Source organism: Engystomops pustulosus, chromosome 1 (genome assembly GCF_040894005.1).
Source record: "Engystomops pustulosus chromosome 1, aEngPut4.maternal, whole genome shotgun sequence".
Lineage (NCBI taxonomy): Eukaryota > Metazoa > Chordata > Amphibia > Anura > Leptodactylidae > Engystomops > Engystomops pustulosus.
In genome coordinates this window covers 96,116,944-96,144,912 of record NC_092411.1, presented here as the reverse complement: position 1 = coordinate 96,144,912, position 27,969 = coordinate 96,116,944, and the positions used below count along the sequence as shown (strand labels likewise).

The 27,969-nt window shown below is 38.9% G+C and overlaps 2 protein-coding genes across 2 annotated transcripts; one reads left to right on the top strand and one right to left on the bottom strand.

Annotated features, from left to right (window-relative positions):
- Nucleotides 1-28: 28 nt before the first annotated feature.
- TWNK (twinkle mtDNA helicase) lies at nucleotides 29-8,471 on the bottom strand. Its single transcript, XM_072148951.1, has 5 exons — nucleotides 7,019-8,471; nucleotides 6,495-6,735; nucleotides 3,967-4,074; nucleotides 1,890-2,031; nucleotides 29-456 (listed from the first exon to the last, which is right to left on the bottom strand). The coding sequence occupies exons 1-5, from the start codon at nucleotides 8,247-8,249 to the stop codon at nucleotides 211-213; spliced, it is 1,968 nt and encodes a 655-aa protein (XP_072005052.1). The 5' UTR covers nucleotides 8,250-8,471; the 3' UTR covers nucleotides 29-210.
- Nucleotides 8,426-27,968, top strand: PES1 (pescadillo ribosomal biogenesis factor 1). The gene is made up of 15 exons (XM_072148965.1): nucleotides 8,426-8,599; nucleotides 9,833-9,912; nucleotides 11,503-11,656; nucleotides 13,855-13,964; nucleotides 14,465-14,636; nucleotides 20,301-20,390; nucleotides 23,652-23,768; nucleotides 23,928-24,005; nucleotides 24,105-24,194; nucleotides 24,973-25,103; nucleotides 25,276-25,401; nucleotides 26,010-26,194; nucleotides 26,561-26,682; nucleotides 26,772-26,939; nucleotides 27,411-27,968. Exons 1-15 carry the CDS (start codon nucleotides 8,576-8,578, stop codon nucleotides 27,492-27,494), a joined length of 1,731 nt encoding a protein of 576 aa, XP_072005066.1. The 5' UTR covers nucleotides 8,426-8,575; the 3' UTR covers nucleotides 27,495-27,968.
- The last annotated feature ends 1 nt before the right edge of the window (nucleotide 27,969 follows it).

The window sequence follows — 27,969 nt, the reverse complement described above, 5'->3', positions numbered from 1 at the left end:
TTTCATACATACAAATGAAGAGATACAATTTAAGGTACATAATCATTTTGTAATTAGGACCTCGAATATAAAATAGGATTTAAATATAACAAATCTGTTCAAAACATGTGAAATGTCCATCAGCAACACTTGGAATCTAGGACACAAATGTAGCAAAATGTATCAAATTCAGTGCATATTAAATATTAGTTTAGCAGCAGTGATTTCAGATTACTTCTTCTTTGCTGGTGTCGTATCTGGCACATCATCAGGGGTCTCATTTTCTTTGTTAACTTTTTTTACTTTTGCCTTGCTCTTGGAACAAGTAAAAGTCAATGAAGACTTGTTGAATTCCAGTGAAAAAACTCCAACATCACCATCATACCGGTTTTTAGACACTTGTAGATGTCTCTTCCCTTGACCACTGACTAGTTTTCTGTCTTGAAGTATGAGAACATTATCTGCCTCTTGGCTCGCCTATGACCATAAAAAGGTAGGGGGGAGAAACAAAATTCTGAGAAATAATAAAAGTCTTTGAAAACTGGAATAAATACACTGACAAAATAATCCAATTCATCCCATCTTTCCTAAAATTTGCTGCCCCCCTCTTATGTTACAAACTTTCCTTCACACAGTGTATTCAACTTTATGTTCCAGCTTTTAAGGACTGTATCATAAGATCTTTTCTTTTTATTAATATTTTCCCAGGCTGAATATGGGGATATTAGAATGGTTTTTCCAGAGGGCTTGTGGATATGTTCTGTGTGAATCTTTTATTAAAGGAAACCTACCACTTCCACTTGTTTATAAGCTGCAAATGCCGTGCACCAGCTCAGGGTGAGCTGGTGCTGGCGCTTATTTTCAGGGTGAGCTGGTGCTGGCGCTTATTTTCATTATGTTTTTAAACTGATGTAAAGCGTTTAAATGCTATAGAAATCTTTATATACAAGTAGCTTCACCACACCGTGGTATGCGCTCGGCGCACAATTCGCGCAACCGTGCGTGCACCCGAATAGAAAGTGGTCGCGCATGGTGCTCCGAGTGCGGACCACGGTGCGGTGAAGCTACTTGTATATAAACGCTTTACATCAGTTTAAAACCAAAACTAAAATAAGCGCCGGCACCAGCAGCTTAGAAGCACCATCAGAAGTGGTAGGTTTCCTTTAAATAATTTAAGGTTATCTTAGTTTTAATATTTTGCAGTGGAATATGGCTAATCGTGTATTGTGGTAATTGTGTTATTTGTAGAATTTGAAAGGGAAACCCTTTTAAAACTAGAAAACGTATATTTGTAACTCCAGTTTGCTACTCCATTATTGTGCCATGTCACATCCTGCCCCCCACCTCCACCGATTCTTTTGCAAATATTAGTGTAGTCAAGAAAATCTTTTAAAAACCAACATACTGAAACATTTAAAGGACATCTACCACCAGGACCAAGGATTATAAACCATGCACACCTACATGCTGGTGTGTGCTCCTCTAGTAGGAGCTGCTCTTTTAGCTTCTTATGTCCTGGTTTTTAAGAAAAAAGGGCTTTCAAAATTGTGCAAATGAGCCTGAGAGGCTCTAGGCTCCATTAACACCTATAAAGCCCAGAGCCTTTCAGGCTCATTTGTATAATTTAAAAAGCCTTTGATTGTAAAAACCAGCACATAAGAAGCTAAACAAACCACTGTGTCAGTGTGTTTGCTTTACACTCCTTAAGCCTGGTGGTAGATGTCCTTTAAAGTAATTTATAACAAAATAATGATTAGTATTAATCATTTAGTAAAATGCCTAAATGTATCCAGTCACCATACTATATGAGATACTGTCAGAGGACAAATGTAATCTATTTTGGGATGGTGCAATGTAAAAAAATACAAATGAGAACAATTCAACGGGAAACATATGTATCATCAACCTACTTTTGCGGTTCCAAAAATGGAGGATGTTTGTAATTCCTTGTCATCATCTTCTTTCCTGGGATGAATGACCAAAGTCACATGACAGACGTTTTCTGTAGCAAATTTCCTAAATGCCCCAACTATGTAATCCTGCACCGCAAATCTGTATTAAAAAGAAAAACAGTTCCCCTTTTGCAATGGTATACAAGAATGCAGAATTTAGGTTGGTAAAATGAAGCTTTGCTTGCTTTTAGGCAATATAAAACCCATCCTTAATTGTTTTTCACAAAAAATATTCTATAATCAAATGAATCTTGTAATTTATTTTTTATATTCCAGCTTTATATCATCTATCAGATACACAAAGCCACTGCATAATTATAAGAAAATATACTCTAACATTCTTATTAGGCAAGGAACATGACCTACTCTTGAAAAAAAAAAAAAGTACACATCTAGGTGGTCCAACAGAAAGGTGTCATGAAACATGTGATGTCATTAGGGGCCCAATTTGCCACAACAGATCAGGTAACTGAAAACAAGCTTAAAGGGAACCGGTCACCACATTTGTATATATACAGCCAGTGCCAGGTTACTAAAGAGCCCTACTCACCAACTCACAATTATTTTTTAGCTAAAAATGGTTTCCTTTACATCCATATTAATTACCTTTTACCTTATACTACCTAGAATCAGAGGGGAAAGTGTCCCACTCATCCCCATGCCTTATGCCTCCATACTGGTCACAGTCCATGTCATGTAACCAGGGTGACATAATCTTAAGTCCTTTAGCCTCTTAATAATAGCAAACTCTGCTGCTTGCATGTACAGGCAGTCCCCGGGTTAAATACAAGATAGGGTCTGTAGGTTTATTCTTAAGTTGAATTTGTATGTAAGTCGGAACTGTATATTTTATCATTGTAATCCCAGCCAGAACTTTTTTGGTCTCTGTGACAATTGGATTTTAAAAATGTTGGGTTGTCATAAGAATCAGGATTAACACTAAAGCTTCATTACAGACACCTGTGATAACTGTTACAGCTGATCATTGTAGCCTAGGACTAAAGTACAATAAATTACCAATATCCAGAGGTCCGTTTGTAACTAGGGGTCGTATGTAAGTCGAGTGTTCTTAAGTAGGGGACCGCCTGTATCTGACCACGCAAAGTCACAGCAGCCTCCATGGACATCTACTTCTCCTCATCCTCCATGGAGGCTGCTGTGATCTCATTTAGTCACATACATGATGTACAGTTTGCTATTATAGAAGGCTGAAGGACCTGCGATGAGGTCACGTCATGAATGTAACAGAAGGCACTGTGTAAAAAGATTGACACAATATTTCCCATCTCTACATAGAACTTTAAATGTCTGTAGTTGAATATTAGCAGACTGTCCCCAAGAACATGGAGGCAGAGCAAGGATTTAAAGAGATGCAGAGCTGTCAGTCAGAATAATGGGGTGTGGGAGAGGTAGAGGGAGAATGTTATGAGGCTCAGAATTTGGGTGCCATTTTTCAAATTTTTGGGAAAATCACAAAAACTCATATTTAGATGCACCTGCCCAACTTTTAATTGACTGTGAGAGGCCTAAATAATAGCTAGAATTGTAAATGACCCCATTATGGAAACTACACCCGTCAAAATATGAAAAAGCACTTAAGAAGTTTGTTAACCCTTTATAGGGGTGTTTTATAGGGGTTAAAACAAAATGGAGGAAAGTATCTACCCACAGGGATGTACTATAGCATAGGAGTTAAAAAGGGGATGTTTTTGGCGAACTCCCTTAAAGTAAACAGAGCTAATTTTTTCAGGTATAGACAAGAACTGGTACTCAGCTTTTCAAAGTTCTGAATGGCCTCAAAAACTATTTGAGACAACTGCAAAAATTTCACTGACAGATGGTCCTCTATAGAAGATTGGCCTTTAAAAAAATGACCCAATATGAAAAATATAAGGTGGAAATAAAAATCTAGTCCATATAAATGAAAGGAAGCCTTCACAAGGAGGTTCAAGGTATGTGACTATTGACATAAAACAAGTGCACAATCCATAACTGTGTAAGACTAATAATCCAGCATGTGACATCAGATTCTTACTTATCAGAAAAGAGATGCTCCTGACCCATCATGAACTGCAGGTTATCAATGATTACGTGGTTAATGTCATACATGTACACTGCGTGTTGCATGGTGTCAATCACAGACCTATAGGGGAAGACAAAGACAAGAAAACCGCAGAAAATGAACACCCTGCATTACAAAGCTAGCAAGTCCAGGACAGAATCTGGGATCACTCAACTTAAAATTACATTTTATTCCTTTGAAGGCAATGCAACATTTTAGATAATTTTCAGGTAACAAATCATTTGTAATACCATATAATGTTCTTTAAAGGAAATCTAGAATCATTGATGGTAGACCCCTTACACTTGCATGTGCTTCAAACGAAGTGGGGTCATGTGTTTTTCTTATATCCGGCAATGCCTGGAATTTGAAGAAAAAGAGAATTAAAAAAAAAAAAAAAAAATGTAAATGAACCTGTGGGGCTCTGTGTGTGGTATCAGAGCCCTTCTGCACTCTGCCATCTTAATTTATTGACTCCACTAGCCCTCAGCTGGCCGCCTCCTGCTACCCAGGCTCTATGCAAATCTTGCGTCTCGGGTTTCCTTTCCCAGCCGCAGTGCTAATCGTACGAGATTTGCAGAGAGCCAGCTGAAATCACCGGCACAAGGACTAAAGGAGTGAATAACTTAAAAGAGTGCAGAGGGGCTCTTTTGGCACCAGGCTCAATTACATGTTTTGCAAAACTCTTGTTTCTTCAAAATGCTGGATATAATAAAAAAAATACAGCACAGGACTCCACTTCATCGGATGCATATATAAGTGTTAGGGATCTACCATCAGTTATTCTGAGATAGATATATACACACTTGGCCTAAGCACTATCATTAAAGTTTGGAAGGCATTCTCTGCCATCTTGTTGTACTGTTCTAGTTACCATTTCAGCAAAAGAGCCAACCTGGAAAAAACACCAAATTGGTTGTCGGCTTTAAATTCACTTCAAGAATATGCAAATCATTTATCAGCAAGTGCAACCAATAACAAAGTCAGTTTCACAATCTGTTCCGGTGGGGAAAAAAAGTGCAGTAATGACCAATATGGCTGCAGATCCTGTTGGTAAAACTAACAACAGCAATTGGGCAAGTCTAGGATGTAAATGCACTTTGAGCTTGTGGCATTTTCTTTTTTTAAACCCCAAAAGCTGTATTCTAGAAATTTTTTCTAGATTGTAATTTGGAAACTTCATCAAGTTTTTAACAGTAAAAATACATGTATAAAAAGTCTATAGAACTTTAAAAAAAAAAAAAAAAAAAAAAAAAAAAAATCAAAGAGCAAATAATCACCCTCTCCGGCACTAAGGTTCAGCAAATCACCGCCTTTCACCACTGGGAAGACGTTGGCAGCTCTGGAGAGGGAGCCTATATACTCCATGTTGTTTTTTTCGACCCAAATCTATAAACTACTTTAAGGACCCAGTCTGCTTTTTTTTTTTTTTTTTTATATCTGCCACGTGTCTTTATATGCGATTATATATAACTTTAGAACACTAAGGTAATTTTCCAATTTTTTTCTTGACATGTTGCACTTCACCTTAATGGTATATTTTGGGTGAAATTATTTGCATTTATTCAAAAATAAAAATATTTGTAGAACATTGAAAAATTGGGAAAACTTATTGACTCGTCTATGAGCCTAGGGTGGGAAATAGCCTCCCCCTAGTAAAGAAATGCCCTGCAGAAGCCCTCCAGTAGGGAAATACTCATGACGTCAGCCGTACGACACTACTGCGTCACAATGAAAGTTGGCAATCACAGTGCATTGACACATCTCTGCCCGCTCCATTACACACGAAGAAGGCAGAGGAGACGAGCAGAGCATCGGAAGGTGAGCAAGTTTTTTTTTTGTTTTTTTTTAATACACTCATGTATAAGCAGACATTTTTTGTGCTGTAACATATTTTTGTTAAATGAGCTGTATTAGGTCTTATTTTCTGAGTGAGGGGTTGTACTTTTTAGTTGAATCATTGTGGCGTAAATGTGACTTTTTGAGCACTTTTTATTGAGGAGCAAAAATCCGATTATTTTGTGTGTTTTTTTAATTATTTTTGTTAGTGTTCACTAATAGTTATGATTTAATAAAGTGGTTTGAAATAAAGTTTAGCTTTTTTACTTTTTCGCTTGTTGCCGATGATATTTTTCCCATTTTCCTCATTTACCGTTGGTCCCCAGGACCGGACTGGGCTCATCATCGTTGCACGGCCTTTTACACTTCAGACTGCAGACCAGGTGAGCTGACACCCTTGCCTTTTTGCATTTTGTTGTCATAATATAAAGGTTGCGTCCCCCTGCCTTGGCAGATACATCAAGGTCAAATGTGGTGTAGTTTAGAAAGAACGCTAGAACACAGCAAGAACTGCCCATTTCACCAGTGGCCGAGTCCCTCCACGCCATGGAGGTGGCATAGCCGCAGAATGATCGCAATTTATTGCAGTGCATAAGAAATTGCAATTACTTCGGTGCTTCTACAACAGAAACCCCCTATATTTTCAGTCTCTAATGACTTACTTTATATTTTGCTCTCCATGGAAAGTCATAAAGTACAGTGGCAACTCTTCAAATCGATCTGCCCACTGATCATACTTGTCTAGCTGTTCCTCCAAACGCAGCAGAGAGAACTGTGTCAGCATGATTTTTGCCAAGCGGACATTGTTGAGTTCAAAACTCCCCCATAAGGTGTTAACCCCTTGCGTGCACAAGTCCAAAGCATATTCACTGATGAATGTAGTTTTTCCACTACCAGTTGGGCCTGGAAAAGAAAAAAGGAAATGTTAATAAATCTCAAGAAATAGTCTACAATGTTGATTACCAGGGATTCAAACTAATATGGCTGTTCATCTAATATGAAAAAGGATTTCATTGCAGCAAGGAAGTCAAAATACAGCTAAACTTACCTGTCCCCCTGCCCACCCATACTGCAGTGACTTCTAATCTTCATTTACTGACAGTTTGCCTCTCTGCAGCAACCATCTCTGTGCTGCTGAGTGGAAATCTATATGCTTGACATAAAGGATTACCAAATCTTTAAATACCTGTAAATACTGTCAGTTCTCCCTTCCGATGACCTTTAAGTAGCTTATTCAGTTCTGGAAATCTTGTCCATTTGACCCCAGCAACCTGGTCTATATTCTCCAGCTGGCTAAAAACATCACTCCTGAGCTGACGGAATGAAATGATAGACTTGTGACTTGCCGGAAGAGAAGCTTTGATCAGTTTGTTTAAGTTTAGTCCGAGATTTAAGGCTTTTAGTGGGCTAGGCTGTTTATCCCCGGGTCGTATAAGAGAACATCTCTTAATATTAAGTTTCCGAGAGAACAATTTGGAAGCTTCCCAAGCACGCAGATCATCGCCAAGCCACAGGGTTATCCGCTTAAATTGCTCCAGATACGGCAAAAGAACAGGCGGGAGGCAACTTATACCACGTGGCAAAGACACTGTGGTTATGCCCGTGGCTTGATATATAGCTAGACTATCCACTTCTCGGCTGGTTATCACCACCTCTGTGTCCTTCTTGCCCATAACCGTAATTCCAAATAGGTTGTTGTAATGAGAAGGTCTGGGATAAAGAGTCTCAATGTAATCCACCACATCCGCCCGACACACAGCAGACAACAACTTTAACCCTTTCATGGTGAAATCTCGTGGGTTATACCATGGAAACACTAAACTTTTGGTTGGTTGGAAACACTTGACCCCAAACTTGTTAAGTGTGCTGTTAGTTATTTTAGAGATGTTATACATGGCTTTAATGATTTGTGCATCGTCCTCCTCCAGATCATGGATCCACACGGCTTTATTCCAGATCCTGCTCATCTCCATATTGTTTATCTGCCTCTCTCCCTCCTCAGAGTCGCTGTCCTCCAAGTAGCTTGTCATGGTATCAGGGCTAAGGAAAGTGGAGCCCTCCTTTGTGAGCAGATCCATACTGTCCTTAAAGTCCTCCCAGGTGCCCTCCAGCAGCGAGTCCTTGCACAGAAATCTGCCTGTGGTCTTGTCAATGAACAACAGGTTGTCTTTGTTAGGGGTGAAGGGACTGGGGACATGCAGGCAACTATAGCCATCATGGAAGGAGATAGTGTGTTCTCTAAGATACTGGCGGATCTCAGTTACAGTCACTGGGGTGACGGAGCTATCCAGTATGGATAACAGGTCCTTCTTGAAATGTCTGCGGGAAAATCCAGCGGGAGCTACGCCATGCTTCATCCGAACACATGGGAGGAGGCGAGGCCCCTGGAACACCCGGTGTAATCGCATCATCGTCATCACCCACACGTCTGTCTGGTTATCACCGGGCACCCCCGGTCCCCTCACATTGTCCGGACACTGCTGGAGAAGTCACATGTAGTACTAGGGCGCCACCATGACAGCTATCATACAAAAACATTGGCGCCAAACGTCATTTCCTGTTACTAGCAACGTGCTTCCGGCGACCGCAATGTCAGAGAAAATACGGGGTCCTAGTGCTGCTGTCCTCATAGTGCCTGTCGTTTACGTTCTCTGGCATTGATGTAGACACCAATAAGGGGCCTTAGTGCAGCGTGAGGAATACACGTGTGGAGTTCCGGAGCGGTGTGTGACGATAAGAAGCGATGGGAGGCCTGGAGAAGAAAAAGGTAAAGGATTCAACCAATTAGTTGTATGCGGGGAGCCCAGAAGCGGATCTCTACATGTAGGCCCCGGTCTATAGAGCATGACAGGATGGCGGCTTCTTATGGGCCCCGTCTCTGGATGACTGCATGTGTCTCAATCTAGGTTGATCTAAACTGTTATATACGCACAATGTCACGTCACTGCAATTAGCTGATATTTGTAAGAAAGTGTGTATAGGGGACCTATCACGTTGTACAGTGTTCTATCTGCAGGCAGCGTGTTATAGAGCAGGAGGAGCTGAGCAGATTGTACATAGTGTCTAGAGCATTGGTAGCTGAGCAGATTGAACATGATTTCCTAGCTGCAGTCTTAGTCAGCAGTAGGATTATTGTCAGAAATGTTTTTAGAACGGACACCAAGCAAAGTTTTAAATGAAAACCTGGAAAATAATTTGTCGTCCATAATATAGTAGATGCTGATCCATGAAGTGATCATACTGTCAGTGAGTTCAAGCAAATACTTAAAGGACATCTACCACCAGGATGAAGGCTTGTAAACAAAGCACCCTGACCTACTGGTGTGTGACCCCTCTAGCAGGATCCACTATTCTTTAAGCTTCCAATGCTCTTTTTAAGAAGAAAGGCTTTAAAAATTATGCAAATGAGCCTGAAGTGCTCCAGGCACCATTAACAGCTATGCAGCCCGAAGCCCCTCAGTTACATTTGCATGATTCTAAAAAATTTTTTGGGGAAAAACAAAGGCATACAATGCTAAAAAGGAGAAGACTCTGCTGGAGTGGGCACACATCAGTATGTCGGTGTACTTGGTTTACAATCTTTCATCGTGCTGTTAGATGTCCTGCAACAGTGTATATAAAGGGGTTCCCCAGGACTTAAACTAAAATAGACACAAGTAGGAAATCACTAAGTAAATCAAATGGGCTTAGTTTCAGTGAATATGTTCTGTACTAGCGAATGTGACTATTGCAGTCGTTGTCTATTGTCGTAGATTGTACCATCACTGCTGGGCCTGTAAGTGGTTGATATCATAATTTGCATACACATTAAAAAGTCAGTGCTGCAGACCAGGAAGCCACTCTGGGGGTAGGGACCAATAAAACTATGGTACTCTTATGGCTGGGATTGAAGAGCTCAGTGTAGGCTTATTAAGATAGCAGAACCACACTGTACATTACATCACTGCTGCAACAAATGCTTCTCTACTCCTACCATACAATATTTCTTCTTCTTTTTTAGTATGAGAGTGGATCAGCCACAAACTACATCACAAGAAATAAGGCTCGAAAGAAGCTGCAGTTGAGCCTTCCAGATTTCAGGTAAAATGCCATTTTCTATTAACTCTCTTAACCCCTTAACGCTCTGCGCCGTAGCTCTACAGCGCAGAGGTGCTGGGGGTGTATGAAGAGGGCTCACGGGCTGAGTCCTCTTCATACATAGGTGGAGGTTGTTGCATATTGCTGCAAACCCCCACCGCTAATAACTGTGGCCGGGCGCTGCCGTCTTGGATCTCATTGTCGCTCCCCCCGAACGTCATCTGGTGACGGCGATCGGTTGCCATGACACCTCGGGTCTTTGTCAGACCCGAGGCTACACGGCTATTGCAGTTTTGTTACAATGAGCCAGTGGCTCATTGTAACATATACTGTGCAGAAATGCCGTATACTGCAATACAGTAGTATTACACCAATGGTAGGAATGATCACACCATCTAGGGTTAATGTACCCTAGAGGGTCTAAAAAACGGGGGGAAAAAAAAGTTTTAAAAATGTTAAAAAAACCCCAAAAATTTCAAATCACCCTAGAATTGACATAAAACATAATAAACAGTAAAAGTCACAGACACAATAGCTATCGCCGCATCCCAAAATGCCTGATCTATCAAAATATTAAAACTGTTATTGCCAGCGGTGACCCCCCCATAACGGAAAATAGCACCCAAACGTCTGAAACATGACTTTTACTCTATTTGAATTTTCATAACAAATGGAATAAAAAGTGACCAAAATGTCACACAGTCCTCAAAATGGTAGCAAAAACAACGGCTCATTTTGCAAAAAAATGACACCTAACACAGCTCTGTGCACCATAGTATGAAAAAGTTATTAGCGTCAGAAGATGGCGAAATTCTTTTTCTTTTTTTGTACACATTCATTTAATTTTTGAAAATGTATTAAAACGTAATAAAACCTGTATAAATTTGGTATCCCCGCGATCGTACCAAACCAAAGAATAAAGTAGAGGTGTTATTTGGAGCACAGAGGAAAAGTCGTAAAAACAAAGAACATGACGCGAACATGTTTTTCTTCCAATTTTTCCACATTTGGATTTTTTTTTTCCTAGCTTGGCATGGAATAATAAATAATGTGACGGAGAAGTAAAATTTCTTGCACACAAAATAAGCCCTCACACAGCTCTGTACACATAAAAATGAAAAAGTTATGGATTTTTGAAGGTGGTGAGCAAGAAATGAGCGAAAAAACCCTGCGTTCTTAACGGGTTAAGCACAGAGAAGTTTATAAACAATTGAAGTAGTTAAGTACCCACTGGTTTTACATACTGGTATGTACATTGACTATAAAAATTATTGCAAATTAAGTTTATTGTAAATAATACAAACTTATAGGTGTTTGCAAAATCACGATGAATATAACAATTTTAGCTCATCCCAAATAACATAACTTGATTTTGGGGGTTTTCCATTTTCAACACAATTTTGCCACTACTTTACCTGAGCATGCTAGAAAGAGAAAGCAATTCTGCGCATTTTGTTCAGTTCAACCCCTTGAAGTTATTTTTATGATGTTTTTTATTTAGCTGTTCCTCTAACCTGTAGATATTTTCTTTAAGCGTTTACTGTGCTTGAAATGTATTAATTGTTTACATGTTACTTGTCCTGTTTCTTTTAGACGTCTCTGCATCCTAAAAGGAATCTATCCTCATGAACCCAAACATAAGAAAAAAGTCAACAAAGGGTCTACAGCCCCCCGGACCTTTTATCTACTGAAGGACATAAAGTTTCTTTTGCATGAACCTATTGTGTCAAAGTTCAGGGAGTACAAGGTATATTTTATGATATCTTAGACTTTACCAGTCCATTGCCATAGATAATTCCATGTTGTAAGGAATTTCAGAAGAGGTATTCTCCCCTCAGATTGCAGACCCGGGGCTGCGCGATCTCCTTCCCGGAGCCGGGTCCTGCGCGGCATGCTCAGTGTGTTACATTAAAAAAAAAACATGTATTTGGTATCGCCGCTTCTGTAACAATCTGTACAATAACTCAGAAACATTATTGGACCCGCTCGGAGAACGCCATGAAAACAAAACCCGAAAACTGCTAAAAATTTTAATTTTTCATAAAATCCCTTCAAAAAATTGTTCCAAAAAATGATTTTAAAAAATGTGCGCCAAAATGGTACCAATGAAAAGAACAACTAAACACGTAAAAAAAAAACCCTAAACCAGCTCTGTCAAATAAAAAAATATTATTTATATCTCTCAAAAGATGGCAATACAAAAACAAATGAGATTTTCTTTATATTAGTTTTTATCCAGTAAAATTTTAAAAATATATAAAAAAAACTATATAAATGAGTTATCGTAATCGGAGTGATCTATAGAATAAAGATAATGTAGTATTTTTAGAGTACAGTGTACGACCCCCAAAAAAAGCAAAAAGAAAGGAAACTAAAATCGACAATTTTCTTTTCCTCTATACATTCAAGAGTTAATAAAATCTCATCAATAAGCTACAGATTCATTAAAATGAAGTATTTGTAAACTGCATCTCATGTCGCAGAAAATAAGCCCTTATACGTCCAAAATGCCAAAAAAAGAAAGATTGTATAGCCAATAAAAAGTGACAATGCATAATCGGCTCCGAATGGCGCAGCTTCCCTTCGATGCTCCGGTGTGTGCCCATACAGCAGGTCACCAACAAATATGGGGTATCAAACTTTGTGGACCGTTTTTGGTATTTTATCCACTGGAATTTGTACATTTTATGAAAAACACATTGATTTAGCCAAAAAAAAAAAGTAATTTCAAAATTGCATCCGATTTTGTCTTAACCCCTGTAAAACAATTAAAGGGTTAACAAACTTCACAAAAGTTGTTTTACGTACATTGAGGGGTGTAGTTTATATAATGGGGTAATTTATGGGGTTTTACTTTTATTTAGGTCTCTCAAAGTGACTTGAAACCTGAGCTGGACCATCAATAGCAGGATTTTGTGTTTTTATGAAAATGTGAAAAATCGCACGTGAAGTTCAAAGCCCCATAACATCCTACAAAAATTAGATTATGCACAAAAAAGCATATCGACATAAAGAAGACATTCACTGAATGTTGGTTATTAAGGTTTGCTGTTATGACTATGTATGGAAAAAGTAGAACGTTTTGAATTCCGAAAATCGAGAATTTTTCCTAAGTATCTCTTTTTTGGTTTTTTTTTTTTTCATAAAACCGCAAAACATACCACCAAAATTTTTCAACTAACATGAAGTACAAAGTGTCACGAGAAAAACTATTTCAAAATCACTTGGCTACGTTAAAGCGTTCCAAAGTTATAACCACTTATAGTGACACAAGGCAGATTTGAAAAAATGGGCCGTGTCAGGAAGGTGAAAAATCGCTTCAGTGTTAAGGGGTTAAAAATAAAACATAAAATCACACACATTTTGTGCTTCCACAATTGTTCCAACCTAGACTAAAAATCCAAAATAGCATAAATCATGTATGGCAACAAAACTTTTTTTTTTAAGGAAAAACCATGCCAAAAACAAAAAAAAAACTAAATCCGAAAGATTGACTGAATATTCAAGTGATTACGTTCCCCTAGTTTAGTGCCACAGTTTTGGCATCAAGTAATATGGCTGTCCCCTGTTAAGAACAATCATACAGAACCTTGTTCTTGTTTGTTAAGTGGGATTTCTATGTAAGTTGGAACTGGTATATTTTGTAAGTGTAACCCTAGAAAATATTTTTTGTGACAGTTACATTTTTATAAATTTGGGTTAATGGAAAAAGAATGGTCTTCATTGCATACACATTTCATAACTCTTACTCAACTTTAGCCCCAGGCTGCAATGGTCAGATGTAAATTACCAGCATCCAGAGAGCATCCCCAGGGGTCACAGGTAGCAGAAAGGTCTTTTCAATTATAAGTCACGGGTTCTCTGTATTTAATAATTATGCTTGTGTGGTAAATTGATATTATATGTGAACAAAACTTGAAGGATTTCTTTCATTTTAACTGTCAGGTTTTTGTGCGTCGCCTGCGTAAAGCATATGGAAAACAGGAGTGGGATGATGTAGACCGGATAAGAGGCAACAAACCAGGCTATAAACTAGATCACATCATCAAGGAGAGGTAATATACATAAGGCATCATTATCTGAAAAGTAAACATAAGGAAATGGAAACTTGGTTTTGTAGACAAGTTTATGATGATGGTTGCAAATTGATAAACTACTCCTACACTTAGTGTTTTTTTTTTTTTTTTTTTGCATTCCTAGATTTTAAGACCGTTAGTATTGTATGTCCTGAAACCTTGATCTGCCATTGAGATTGTGCTACAGTAAAGCCCCTCTAGTTTCTTAATGGGTATCTCTTAATAGGTAAAATCCTCATGTGACCCTTCAAGTAGCTGGGGAAAGATTGACTCCTTACGCGAGCCTTTTGTTTTACAGACCTATGGCTCACATCTGAACTACAGCTACGGACTGCTAACCCGTTTTTGCAGCCTAGGAAAAGCACACAGTCTTTTGCATGAGACATAACTGTGAAAGGCCTAAACCTTTGATTTCTAAGGCAGTTTGTTTGCCATTTGTGTCTCTTGTCCTGAGTTCCATGTCCTGATTTTGTTTGCAGGTACCCAACCTTCATTGATTCTCTCCGTGACTTGGACGATGCGCTGTCCATGTGCTTTCTGTTTGCGACCTTTAGGCGCACTGGCAAGTGTCACGTTCAGACCATACAGCTTTGTCGTCGCCTCAGCGTAGAGTTTCTCAATTATGTCATTGCTTCCCGATCTCTACGCAAGGTGAGATAATTGTATAAAGCTAATATAGTTTTATACTGTAAAATGAATCTTCGCTTCTAGTTTGAAATGAATGTGTAACCAATTTTTGTTTTGATGCGGTAAAACCTTTAAAAGGTTTTCCTTCTTTCTTATCTTTTTTTATTCTATATTTTTTGTCCATGTTAATGGGGGGCTAACATATTACCTAGGCCAGTGATGGTGAACCTTTTAGTGCCCAAACTTCAACCAAAGGCCACTTATCTATTGCAAAGTGCCAGCACAGCAATTTAAGCAGTAATTTATTTCTCCTTGTTCTTTGGCAACTTTCAATCCTTCAGCCTCCTAAGGAAACCAACACAGTTGAAAGGAGGAGGGCAAATTCATCTTTCATTGTAGGAAGATTCTGTAGGAAGATTCTTAGAGTCCTGTCTTGTGAACTTCATGCTGGGGTGATGGCCTGGGTGCCCACAGAGAGGGCTCCGGGCGCCGCATCTGGCACCAGTGCCATAGGTTCGCCACCACTGACCTAGGCTTTACTAACCACATTTGGTGAATATTGAATATCATTGAAATCTTCAAAATATGTTTATCATAAAAATAGTTTTCTGATGACACCTTCCCTATGTAGCTGAAGCAGAATGTGTATGTATGACCAATCAAAAGTTGCAATAACACCCCCTACAGGTAGCTAATATTCTTCAAGTTCAGTATTATGCGCTTAATCTCCTGCTAGGTGGCACTAATGTACTAAATTACTTAAATGGATATTCCCATTTCAGAAAATAAATGTTATTATTTGTATAATGAAAAGTTAGACAATTTTCCAATATACTTTCTGTAAAAATTCCTCACGGTTTTCTAAATCTGTGCTTGCTGTCCTTTTATAGAAAGCTTCTATGTTTACTTCCAGTGGACAGTAATCTGTCCATGGTCACACAGGTGCACGAGCCGTTATATCACACAGCTCTGATTACTCTGATACTAACGAGCCGTGCACCTGTGTGACCATGGTCAGATTTCTATCCACTGGAAATAAACATTAAAGCGTCCTATGATGGCAAGCAGAGATTTAGAAATCAGAATTGATACAGAAAGTATATTGGAAAATTGTCTTTTTATTATGCAAACCATAAGATTAATTTGCTGAAATGGGAACACCCCTTTAAGACAGCATTAACACTGACATGTGCTACGGCCGGGCAGGCATATGTGTATGGTGATGGAGAACAGGGATGACCCATTTCAATTGAAATGCACGGTGTATGGGTCGTAACACGGGAAAAGATGCGAACGTATTGCTCCGTATCACTCCATGTGGCCATTGCCGGTCTATTGGGGATGTATGTACGGCCGCAAGCTTGCAGCCATTCATGCGCCCCCCCCCTACGGTCATGTGAATGCAGCCTAAGTATGTGTCTTTGGGAAGTAAATATGAGCTTCCTTTTTATGTATAAAAGATGGCTCAACCAACTTGGCCATGAATATGGTTGCATGGACTCTCTATGTGTGGATAAATGGTGATACAGTCTACTAACTAATCCCCTTTTAGAACATGTGCTTAAATCCAATATATTCAGTCCTTAAGATAAGATTTCCTTTGGGGTTATGGATATGTAGAGTGTATGATCAGTGTTATATTTTCTTTTATATAACTCTTTTTATTAAGCATTTCGAAAGTTTCTTTACCAAATAAAAACAATTCAAACATCTCATGGTAATGTGAAGTATTCCACATAAAAAATAAGGTAGATAAGAAATATTTGTAAACAGTGTCTTTGGTTGTTCAGGGTAGAGCCCTAAATACCAGGTGGAGAAGTAACCTAACAGATTCTAGACATAACATACCACAGACATGGGGAAAACACATAAGATTAGGAGAAGAATAACCACTGCAAGTGTCGTTAGAGAGAATTGTTTAGAATTCACTTTTGCACCTTCTGAAATAGTTTCACGGTGTTGAATTAGATTCAATTGTTAAATTTTGTTATGCAGAAGTCTGCATTGAAGAGAGGGGGTGATTGCTTCCATGTAGTTGATATAAGGCAATAATAGTCTCGTCAGGTTTTTAGTGCTGCCAGAAAGAGCAATTAACCTTTTCCCGTACTTGGACCTAATAGTATGTCCCTGCTAGAAGATACCTCCTGCATCGGGACATTCTATCTATCTCCATCTTTCTGGAATACACAAGTAGAGTAGACCAGGCTGGAATTCTACTTGGGTGGGCTGCCCAGTAGTACTTAAAGAAGACATGTCACCAGAATGTTACCACCATGGCTAACCATGCCTCCTGATTAATGGTTAGAAGTCCTCCCCATATCACCTAAAATTAGCTGCCAGTGAGGCACTGCACTTTGATTACAGCCATTTTTCTGTTATGCAAATGAGTTTTCCTGGCTCATGTCTTCTGACAGTGAATCACACCCCATTATTGTGACTGACAGCTCTGTGTCTCTTCAAATCACTGCCCTGCCCCCTTGTACTTAGTGGCTGTCTGCTAATATTCAACTACAGACATATAAAGCTCATTAACAATGTGTCTCAGGTTCCGCCAGTTTCTAGCTAAAAAACACTGGTCTTTTGCTGTGCCAGATTTATCACTATGATGATGAATTCTTGTGCAGCATTAGACTGTCGGTTCCTAGTTTAGACCTACTTTTAGTTGGTCTAAACTGTGCGCCAGAATTTAGGCGCACGGACGGTTTCCCATAAGCCATGCCCATTTAAATAAGGCCATGTCCCCTTTATCGGGCAAGTCGGGAAAGAAGGAAGGGATTGGATAAGGAAGGGATTTAGTGGAAACAATTCTATATACCGTATATTCCGGCGTATAAGACAACCCCCCTACTTTCCTGTTTAAAATATAGAGTTTAAGATATATTCGCCGTATAAGACTACCCCTTTTCCAACGCATACAAAACACCAGTAAAAATTAAAAAAAAAAACAGATTTGAATTTAACATGGTCCTTTTTTTAATGTAAATTCTTATGACATGCAGGTATATAGCAGGAAAACTGTCGCTCATAAACATAAGGCATACAACAACAACATTACCATCGTCCATTTTATTAAATATTCCATGCCATTTACTCAGAAAAATTCCAAATGCAATGAAAATGGTGAAAAAACGCATTTGCGCCATTTTCTTGTGGGCTTGGATATTACGTCTTTCACTTAGCGCTCCAAATGACATGTCTACTTTATTCTTTGGGTCGGTACGATTAAGGGGATACCAAATTTGTATAGGTTTTATAATGTTTTCCTACATTTACAAAAATGAAAACCTCCTGTACAAAAATAATTTTTTTGATTTTGCCAACTTCTGGTGCTAATAACTTTTTTATACTTTGGCGTACGGAGCTGTGGGTGGTGTCATTTTTTGTGAAACTTGATAATATTTTTAATGATATCATTTTTAGGACTGTGCGACCTTTTGATCACTTTTTATAGATTTTTTTTTATATTTTTCAAAATGGCAAAAAAGTGCTATTTTCCGTTACGGGGTTAAACGCATTGAAAAACCGTTATCATATTTTTATAGATCGGGAATTTTCGGACGAGTCGATACCTGATGTGTTTATGATTTTTACTATTTATTTATATTTATGTCAGTTCTAGGGAAAGGGGGGGTGATTTGAAATTTTAGGGTTTTTTATTATAATTTTTTTTTTTTTTAACTTTTTTTTTATTTATACTATTTTTCAGAATCCCTAGAGTACTTTAACCCTAGGTTGTCTGATCGATCCTATCATATACTGCCATACTACAGTATGGCAGTATATGGGGATTTTCCTCCTCATTCATTACAATGTGCTATCAGCACATTGTAATGAAGGGGTTAAAATGAAATAGCCTCGGGTCTTCGGAAGACCCGAGGCTACCATGGAGACGGATCGCTGCCCCCGATGACGTCACGGGGAGCAGCGATCCCAGGTAAGATGGTGGCGCCCATGCGCCGCTATCTTTTTTAGGCTGCCGGGAGCCATCGCTGTGAAAACACCTGCGTTGGGTGCTAGCGGTAAGCCTTTGCTGCAATATGCAGCAAAGACTTACCGGCTATGGAGAGGGCTCAGCCCGTGAGCCCTCTCCATGCAGCGTGACCCGACCGCTGCCTTGAATACACGGCGGGCGGTCGGGATTACCGGCGTATAAAACGACCCCAGAGAAGACAGAAGATTTTTCTGTCTTCAAAAGTCGTCTTATACGCCGGAATATACGGTAACATAACCATCAATGTTCTATAGGTGTAAAAAAAGTCATCTAAGCCCTTGAAGCTCTCTTCTGTCCCTACTGTGAGCAGCGCCTGAAGCAGGCTGTAGTATAGCATTATATGGTCGGATCAGTCAGACAACCTAGGGTTAAAGTACCCTAGAGGGTCTAAAAACGACTTAAAAAAATTTTGAAAAAAATATGAAAATTCAAAATACTAAACTGAAATAAAAGTAAACAGTAAAAATCATAAACATGTATCACAGTGTCCCAAAATGTCCAATCTATGAAAATATCATTACTGTTATTCCCACCATTTAACCCTGTAACAGAAAATACTGCCCTGAGTCGAAAATGCTACTTTTTATTACATTTTTCTATATGTTGTAAAATAGTGAAAAAGTGATCAAAAGGCCGTACGGTCCTCAAAATGGTAGCATTGGAAACATCTTCTCATCTCGCACAAAATGACACCACACACAGCTCCGTACACTGAAGTATGAAAACGTTATTAGAGCCTGAAGAAGGCAAAATGAAGAAAAGTGTATGAAAACATTAAAAGACCTATATAAATTTAGTATCCCCGTGATCATACCAAATAAAGGGGACGTGCCATTTGGGGCGCACAGTGAAAGCCGTAAAGACCAAGCCCACAAGAAAATGGCACAAATGCACTGCATTTTTTTTTTTCCTGCTTCCCAGTACAGGCCATGGAATATTAAATACCGTCACTATTGTAACGAAGAAAACAAGCCCTCATTCAGCTCTTTACATGAAAAAAAATTAAAGTTTGAAGGTGGGGAGTGAAAAATGGAGACCTGGTCATAAAGGGATTAATTCTATTGTAAGAGGTGCATGCTCTCACCATGAAATTGGACCCAGAAGGGATCTAAGCATGAGCCTTAATGTCTGTAATTCAGTGCTAGTGTAGGTGCCATGGGGTGGGCAGTAGAATGAAATGGATTAATCCTTGGGATTGTGTATTCTCCAGAGGCCGTGGAGGCATAAAAGTTTGCTGAATTCTCTTGTGATGTTTAATAGTGCTGGAGAGGGCTGGGATCTATTAATGGAGCGTTTATCCTCAAGAGCTGAATATGACAGATTAAAATCTCACCCTACGAGCAAAACCACCTAGGAAGTTTATCAATTTGCTTAAAGACTCGTGTGAGAGACCGTATCTGGCCGGTATTGGAGGTGTATATATTGCCCAGTGTGATAGGTGAACCCTGGATAGTTCTGTGGACTACAACAAATCTGCCCTTGGGGTCACCTTCTCCTCACGCCCGTTACCTTATAAGCAATTGGGTAAGAACCTCTGGCAAAAGCCTGAAAATGGAGGAAAACTACATCAGTCCCTTGTGTTCATTCACATTCACACTCCTCTTTATATAGTAGATATTAGTTGATTTGCCCATTAAACCTTTGCAATAGTCATTTAATGTTGTTTTTTTTGTTTTTGTTTTTTTTTTCCCCTGCAGGTCTTCCTGTCAATCAAAGGTATTTACTACCAGGCAGAAATCCTAGGACAGACAGTGACATGGATTACTCCATATGCTTTTTCCCATGATGTAAGTTCTTAATGTTTTAGTTCTAGATGTAACCCAAAGCTATGTGCTAAAGTTCATTTACATGGATGTATGGGGGACTTGTGTATGGCCGCAAACTTGCTGCTGTACATGCATCCCCCATAGACAGTAACAGTCGCACAGAGCGATGCCGCTCTGTACACAGGGAATCGATGGGACATGAACTATACACAGTGCATCTCTCCTGCGTGCCAGACGTTCATGTGAATGTAGCCTTACACTGTATCAGACGTCGAACTACCTTTTTTTGGCAGAGTAAAAATTCTCTTCTTGGCATTTCTTAGAAGTATCTTTAGTCAAGGAAGAGTATGGAATTTGTAGTAATATGGCGTCTGCGCACAAATGTGCCATGGAAACACTTGTTGGATCCTATGAGTGCGCACAGTGCACTGGAATCCTATTGTAACAGTAGTGTTGCTGTTTGGCTGGCAAACAGGGAGTCCTAGCATCAAATTTATCTGATGCAAAGACTACTGTTCCGTAGTCGTTCCATCTACCTTGCTGCCAATCGAAGTAGCTACAGATTAGACAATTACTATGCGGCTATGCTGCGCCTGAGCCCCATGTGTTTCCTGACCTGCTTTTACATGGGGTAATACATTGGTAATGTATTGCAAACACATCATGCCTAAATCATAATATGCATGTGATTATTAAATAACTTTAAAGGGGTTGTCTGAATTTATTAAAAAATCTTCAGGTAGTGTGTGGGGTGCTGTAAAAAAAAATAAACATATACTTGCCTCTTCCTGTGGTCCAGTTGTTCCATGCTGCTGTCCTTCAGTGCTGTGCTGTTTATCTACAGAGGCAGGCACGCTCTGATCGGGCAACTTTCACCGGCCTAGCATGCCCACCTGTCCCAGTAGCTGATGCACATTGAAGTTAATGCCGTATCAGGTGCTTGGACAGGGGATCGGTGCACATTCCAGGCTGGCAGAAGTTGCCTATTAAAAGCGTTCCTGCCGCTGTAAACAAACGGACACGGAACTGACGGGCGACAGTGGAGGAACGGGAGTGCAAGAAAAGGCAAGTACAAGTTTTTTTTGGGGGGGGGGAGTTGCGGCACCATGTAGGCTACCTAAAGATTTTTAATAAACTCGGACAACCCCCTTAAGTCATTGATAATCCTTACCATGGCAAAATGTGGTCACTCTTGTAACAATGCACATGTGTTTTGTCCTGAAGCGTTAGCGATAAATTTTCAAGTACAATGAAAATGCAGCATGTAAATACAACTTCAGGCTACTTTCACATGAATTTGTGCTACACCTGGGCCGGGACCAGCATGTGTTTTGCTGGAGAGGCGGCGTGAATTGTGCTGCTCACTACTTCCCCCTCCATAGGGATGCCGGGCTGTAATTACGGGAAAAGATAGAGCATGCTTTATCTTTTACCAATGAACGCTATGGTAAATGTGTGCCATAGGCGTCTGTGGGGATGGGTATCCAGCCGCAAATTTTGCAACTGGATATATGTCCCCACAATGTTCATGTGCAAGAGGCCTAAGATGTACCAACATTTGGAGATAAGAAGATCTGGACAGCACATCCACTCACTACGTACAGTACAATACAATACAGTAAAGCTTTATTGAGCCTTTAGGAAATTGTGGTGTACACTATACAAGGTTCTTGGTTACATTTTGATCAAATTGTATAAATGTTTTATTGGGTCTTTACGCTATTGGGGGCTGCATAACATGGTGGTATATATTTTTTTTAAAAATTAAAAAATGGCACTACTCCAAGATTCAAGGTCTTTGAGCAGCTGAAAAGTAGCTACACATGGGAATAAAAGTACATTAATTTTTTTTCACCTTCAATCTTGGAGTGCTTGAATAACACTTCCATATACTGTATAACCCTGCCTGACTACGTGCCTCATTAATGCTTGTACAGGAAGCAAAATAGAATGTAGAATTCTGTGGCAAAAAATTTTTTCGCTATGAATTGTCTACGACATTCAAAACTATTTGGCAATCCAGTCTATTGATGATGATAATAATAATAATAATAATAGCAGCTGATGTGATTTTTCTATTTTTATAGCCAGCTGCTGCTTTAACCCCTTCACATTCCCTTATATGAGTGGCCAACTTCAAAAGGTTATATCTTCTGAACACACAATGGATTCTTCATAGAACAATAGATATCCACTCTTAGAAAGCTGTATATAAAAATAAATATTTTTATTTTTTTACTACTTTTTTCTTTTTTACAAGATGCCCTGTTGTAACTTTTAGGATGCATTCAGACGGCCGCTGGAGGACTTGTATACGGCCGACGTATATACGTCAGATACACGGCCCCCATAGGTCGCAATGGCCGCACGGCGCCATATGGAGTGGTACGGTGCTGCACATGTGCGGCACCGTTCCGTATTCCAGGAGAAAGAAGGGGAATTTCCTATCTTTACCTGGAATACAGCACTGATTTGTGCCCGCTGTGCTAGCCTGTCAGATATTTACAAAATCAAACATGCACGCTCTTCATTTGTAGCTAAACTTTGGAAAAGGGTGATGGAATGATGCTACACAAATTATTAGCAAACTTTGATAAAAGGTTATTCCATTTTCTTACATGCTAAAAAAACTTTTTTTAAATTGGCTGATAAATGACTAAAAATGTGAAAATCTATTTTGTCATTTTTCTGATCGATGAAAAAAAATATGTAATTAATAAACTATACAATAAAGATAGTCTCACGTGTCATGAAAAAAAAAAGTTAAAATTCTTTTGGTATGTAAAGCTTTTCCAAAGATATATAAACCAACTGAAGTATGGACAAATACAACTCAGCTGTGCAAGAATTTTTAATACATGGGATTGAGAAGTAGCAAAAACATATTAAGACATGATAATGCAGGAACAAATGGTTCTAGAAATGGCCTGCAGGCTTATTCTGATGAGCACCATGAACTTTTAAAGAAAAAATAAAATCACTTTGCAATCTCCTCCTGCCTTTGCACCACTACTTCAAACCAATGCGGTCTGAAGTAGTGGTGGAGCTATGCTGGTTTATGAATACATGTGCATGAACTCCTATAATGGATTTATAGACATAGACGGTCACGGCAAGCCATTGGCACATCATGATCACAAAGTAAAAATGTCCTTGCAGAGGTAACTATTGTCCATATGTTAAACTTAGTGAGGCTATGATCACTATTGCCAGGATTTTATCCAGTCCTAGTATAACCTGAATGTGAAGAAAAGATCATAATCTTTATACTGTCTTTTGCAGCATCCTACAGATGTGGACTACAGGGTTATGGCCACTTTCACAGAATTTTATACAACTCTTTTGGGATTTGTGAACTTCCGCCTGTATCAGACCCTTAATCTTCAGTACCCTCCTAAGGTAATACATGCAAAAGTTTGTTTGCTTCCACTAACCAATTAAAGGGAAGTGGGTTCCTGTATATTGAGAAAATCCTAAATACGGTAATTTAAAAAACTGTTAATAAATGTATCCATACACTGCTATTTTTCATGAACAAACTTCCTCTTTACATATTAGCTGGATTCTAATTCCGAGGCTGAGCTTAAGATGGAGGGAGAAGAGAAATATGCTCTGGAGTCTGAGACTTACATGGAGGTATGGGAAATGTGTAGATTATTATGCCTTCCTGCTGACTTAATTCCAGGGCAGTCTCGATTACATAAATTCTCTTTTTTTTCCTCTTCTATCCTGCAGAAATTGGCAGCTCTTAGTGCTAGTCTGTCCCGTGTGATTCCATCTGAGCCTGAAGACGAAGTGGAGGTTGATGAGTTCCCTGCAGATTCAGTAAGTGATCTTTTGTTGTGACTATTGTATCAAACCGGGGGTTTTGATAACAGGATAGAAACTCTTCTTATCAGAACATTTTATATTAATTTTCAGTTTTGATTATCAAAGGGGTGATCTCAATTTAAAACACCCAAAATATGCCCTAAAGAGCCTGGGCTCAATTAACACCTGCTTTCGGCTTTTTCCATTCTCCTTTTATGAAATGGTGGTAAAATGAGTGCAGCAACCAGTTTGTCGTCCCCCCCCCTTCTCCATGATTATGACAGAATGGTAATGGGAGGCACCATTCAGTCAATGGAGAACGGATGTTGAACTGTCCTTTTTAGTTTCCATTAAACTTTCCTAAATGGAGAGCACTTCAGAAACCCGTAAAGGTGATGTGAACTGAGCCTTAGCCTGTAGTTTTTTTCTAATGAATTGCTCCACTCCTTAACTCTATGCACAGCACCCACTGGCATTTAGACGTCAGCCGGTGCAGGACTGATGTTTGCAGCAGTGTCTTTCGTAAATGCTGTTTTCTAATGCTCATGTTCTGATAGCAGAAGGTAGAAGCAATATATTATTGTCTGGTAGCCCATGCATAAATCACAGCATGCCTCCAGCATACCGTTTGCTAACCTTAGGAGGCTGAAGTACCTTAGATGCTCTCACCCTGGTCACATGACATTATTGCTGAAGAGGCATGGAGAATTGCTACTGGATTTGGCCTGAGGAGGCCAGATACCCCTCTAGTTATTTAGCATTTTTTCTTCTCGTTGTAAATTGTTTGGCACAGGAGAACTCAAGCATTCATGAAGAGAGAAGAAAACAGCAGCAAGAAGAGGAAAAACACAAGTCTTTATTTGTGGGTCTTAAGTTTTTCTTGAACCGGGAAGTACCAAGAGAAGCTCTTGCATTTGTCATCCGGTAAGTACAAATAAGAGGACAAATTAAAGACATTGGGGGAAACTTATAATTCACTGATAAATCCTCCATTTGTCCTTACAACCCTTTTCAGATTTTGTCATGATTTATCATTTACTTCAATTTTAAAAATTTAAAGTATATAAAGAGACACTAATACACTGTTTTTCTGCAGGAGTTTTGGAGGACAAGTGTCGTGGGACAGCTCAGTCTGTATTGGTGCAACATATGACAGCTCAGACACCTCCATTACACATCACATCTTAGACAGACCAAATGTACAAACGCAGATCATCAACAGGTACTTTAACTACTGATTTTTATTTTATTTTTTAAATAAACTTTTTAATTTCCTCTTAAAGGTGGATGGGACTCTGGGCATATTACAGGCAGTCCCCGGGTTACGTACAAGATCATTTATCATTGTACATCCAGACAAATTTTTTTGGTTTCTGTATTTTAGAAATGTTGAATTTTTATCAAAACCAGGATTAACAATAAAGCTTAATTGCACACGCCTCTGATAACTGTTATATTTGATTATTATAGCCTGGGGCTAAAGAACAGTAAATTACCAAAATCCAGAGGTCCCTTAGTAACTAGGGGTCGGGTGTTCTTAAGTCTTTGCTGCATACCGGGGGTGTTATTCAAAAAGAATGCTGTGGCTACCTTGAAGCAGAAACATATTTTGTTTAATCCCTGAACCAAGTGGTTTTTCTTAAATTCAGCAAAAAAAAAAGTGTATTGTAGGTTTCCTTTAACATAAAAGCTTGGTTCATTTTCTGTTGACCTTTTCCTTTTAAATTGATGAAAGTTAAACTAATTGCATTTATGTGCATGCAAATTGTTTTGTGTATGTGAAATGTTTACATAGGAAATAACAAGGTTTACTTGATGTTTTATCTACAGATATTATGTACAACCACAGTGGATTTTTGACAGTGTAAATGCCCACTTGCTCCTTCCTGTGGAAGATTACTTTCCGGGTGTGTTGCTGCCTCCACATCTCTCGCCATTTGTTGAAGAGAAAGAAGGAGACTATGTTCCTCCAGAGAAACAGCGACTTCTAGCCTTGCAGAAGGGAGAGACGATTGGTAACTTCTCTCTTTATTTATTGAATAGATCCTAGTTTAGCCAAGGTGGAGGGATTTTTTTCATTTTGGTCAGAGCAGAGAGTTACATCTAGCCAGTTGTCATATAAAAGACTGGCCAATTACTTTAACCTTTAGTATTCAGTAGCACGTCTCCATTTTGTAATACACTGTGTGAATTATACAGATATGTTTTCTCATGTTTAAAGATGAGAAAAGGAAAATTTTTACCTCAAACCTTCCTTTTAAGGCAAGTGTTGTCCAAACTGTATTGTAAGCTTAAATCACTGCAGTAATAGTATTGTTTTTTTTTTTTGTTAATTGAAAATGGAGTTTATCGTGAAACATTTTTTTATTTCCCGTTTACAGATGAGGAGGAAAGTGATGAGGAGGAGGAGGAAAGTGAAGAGGAGGAAGAAAGTGAAGAGGAGGCAGAAGAAGATGATGAAGACAAGAATGAAAACGATAAGCAACAAACCTCTGGACAAAATGTTTGTTCTGCTTGAGAATTGATTTTAATAACATCCCTTTGCTTATTTTCCTGTTATAGTAAAGCTTTACTTTATCATCTATCATACAGAAGCTGAATGTGAAGGTTACTGCTGGCACTATCAGAGTCGTGGACAAAACCCGAGCTGCTGAGCGAGAGCAGAGCGAAGAGAAACGATTGGCCATCATGATGATGAAGAAAAAGGAAAAATATCTTTACAACAAGATAATGTTTGGCAAGAAGCGGAAAGTCAGAGAGGTAAGTAACCCACAAGAATGCCTCATCAGTTTGGACCATGTAAAACTGCAGAGTGTTAGTCATGTAACCACTCCTTTACAACAATCTAACTTTTTTATAAAAAGAAAATGCCCTTTAATGTTTCATAACAGACTGGTAAGGGCCAGTTCACATCTCAGATCTTCAGTTATATCCTTCAGTTATTTGAGCCCAATCCAGGTGTGGTATACCACAGAACAAGTGCAAGTATTCCCAGTGACTGCATGGAAGGAATGTTTAACGGAGAGACTTGCACCTATTTTGTAAACTCCTTGTTTTGGCTTTAAATGGCTAAAGAAAATAACTAAAGACTTAAAGGAGATGTAAACTGGGCTTAGTCTTATGGATACTGTCGGTGCCTACTACATTTTTCAGAATGGTTGAATGGAACACAGGACATGGACAAATAAGGCAAAAATGGATGATTTACTTTTTTACATCTTTGTTTTCTAGGCCAATAAGTTGGCACTGAAGAGGAAAGCCCATGATGAAGCCAGCAAATCTGAACGGAAGGGAAAGAAGTCAAAAAAGCAGTGAATAGCACTGAAAATCTATTGAGACCTAAATGTAACCAAGCGGTGTCTACAGAGTAACTAGGACCCTTTTTACTTATATGAACTATGAATCCATAGATGCAGAAGAAATGGAAGATCATGCTTTTTTTTTATTGTGGGATGTAAGAGGGAATATCGTTGGTTCCCCCACAAGTTACATCATACTGTAGTGCAAATTGTAGACTTAACTCTATCAGAGTAATCTGCATAAAGGAGGGTTTTCAAGACTGCTTTCACTTCAGCTGAAAATGTTTGTCATATTAGGACTTGTTTATATTATTATAACATGTTTATATTAAGTAGTCCCTTGTTGCATTTACTCAATTTTTGCAATGTGATGTAAAGCGGCACATAATTCTTGTGAAAAATAAACCATTGTTTGTACAAATGTATGAAAAGTATTCTACATCAACTGGCCCACATTTAATAAAGTCTATAAACATTTTATTGATCATAAT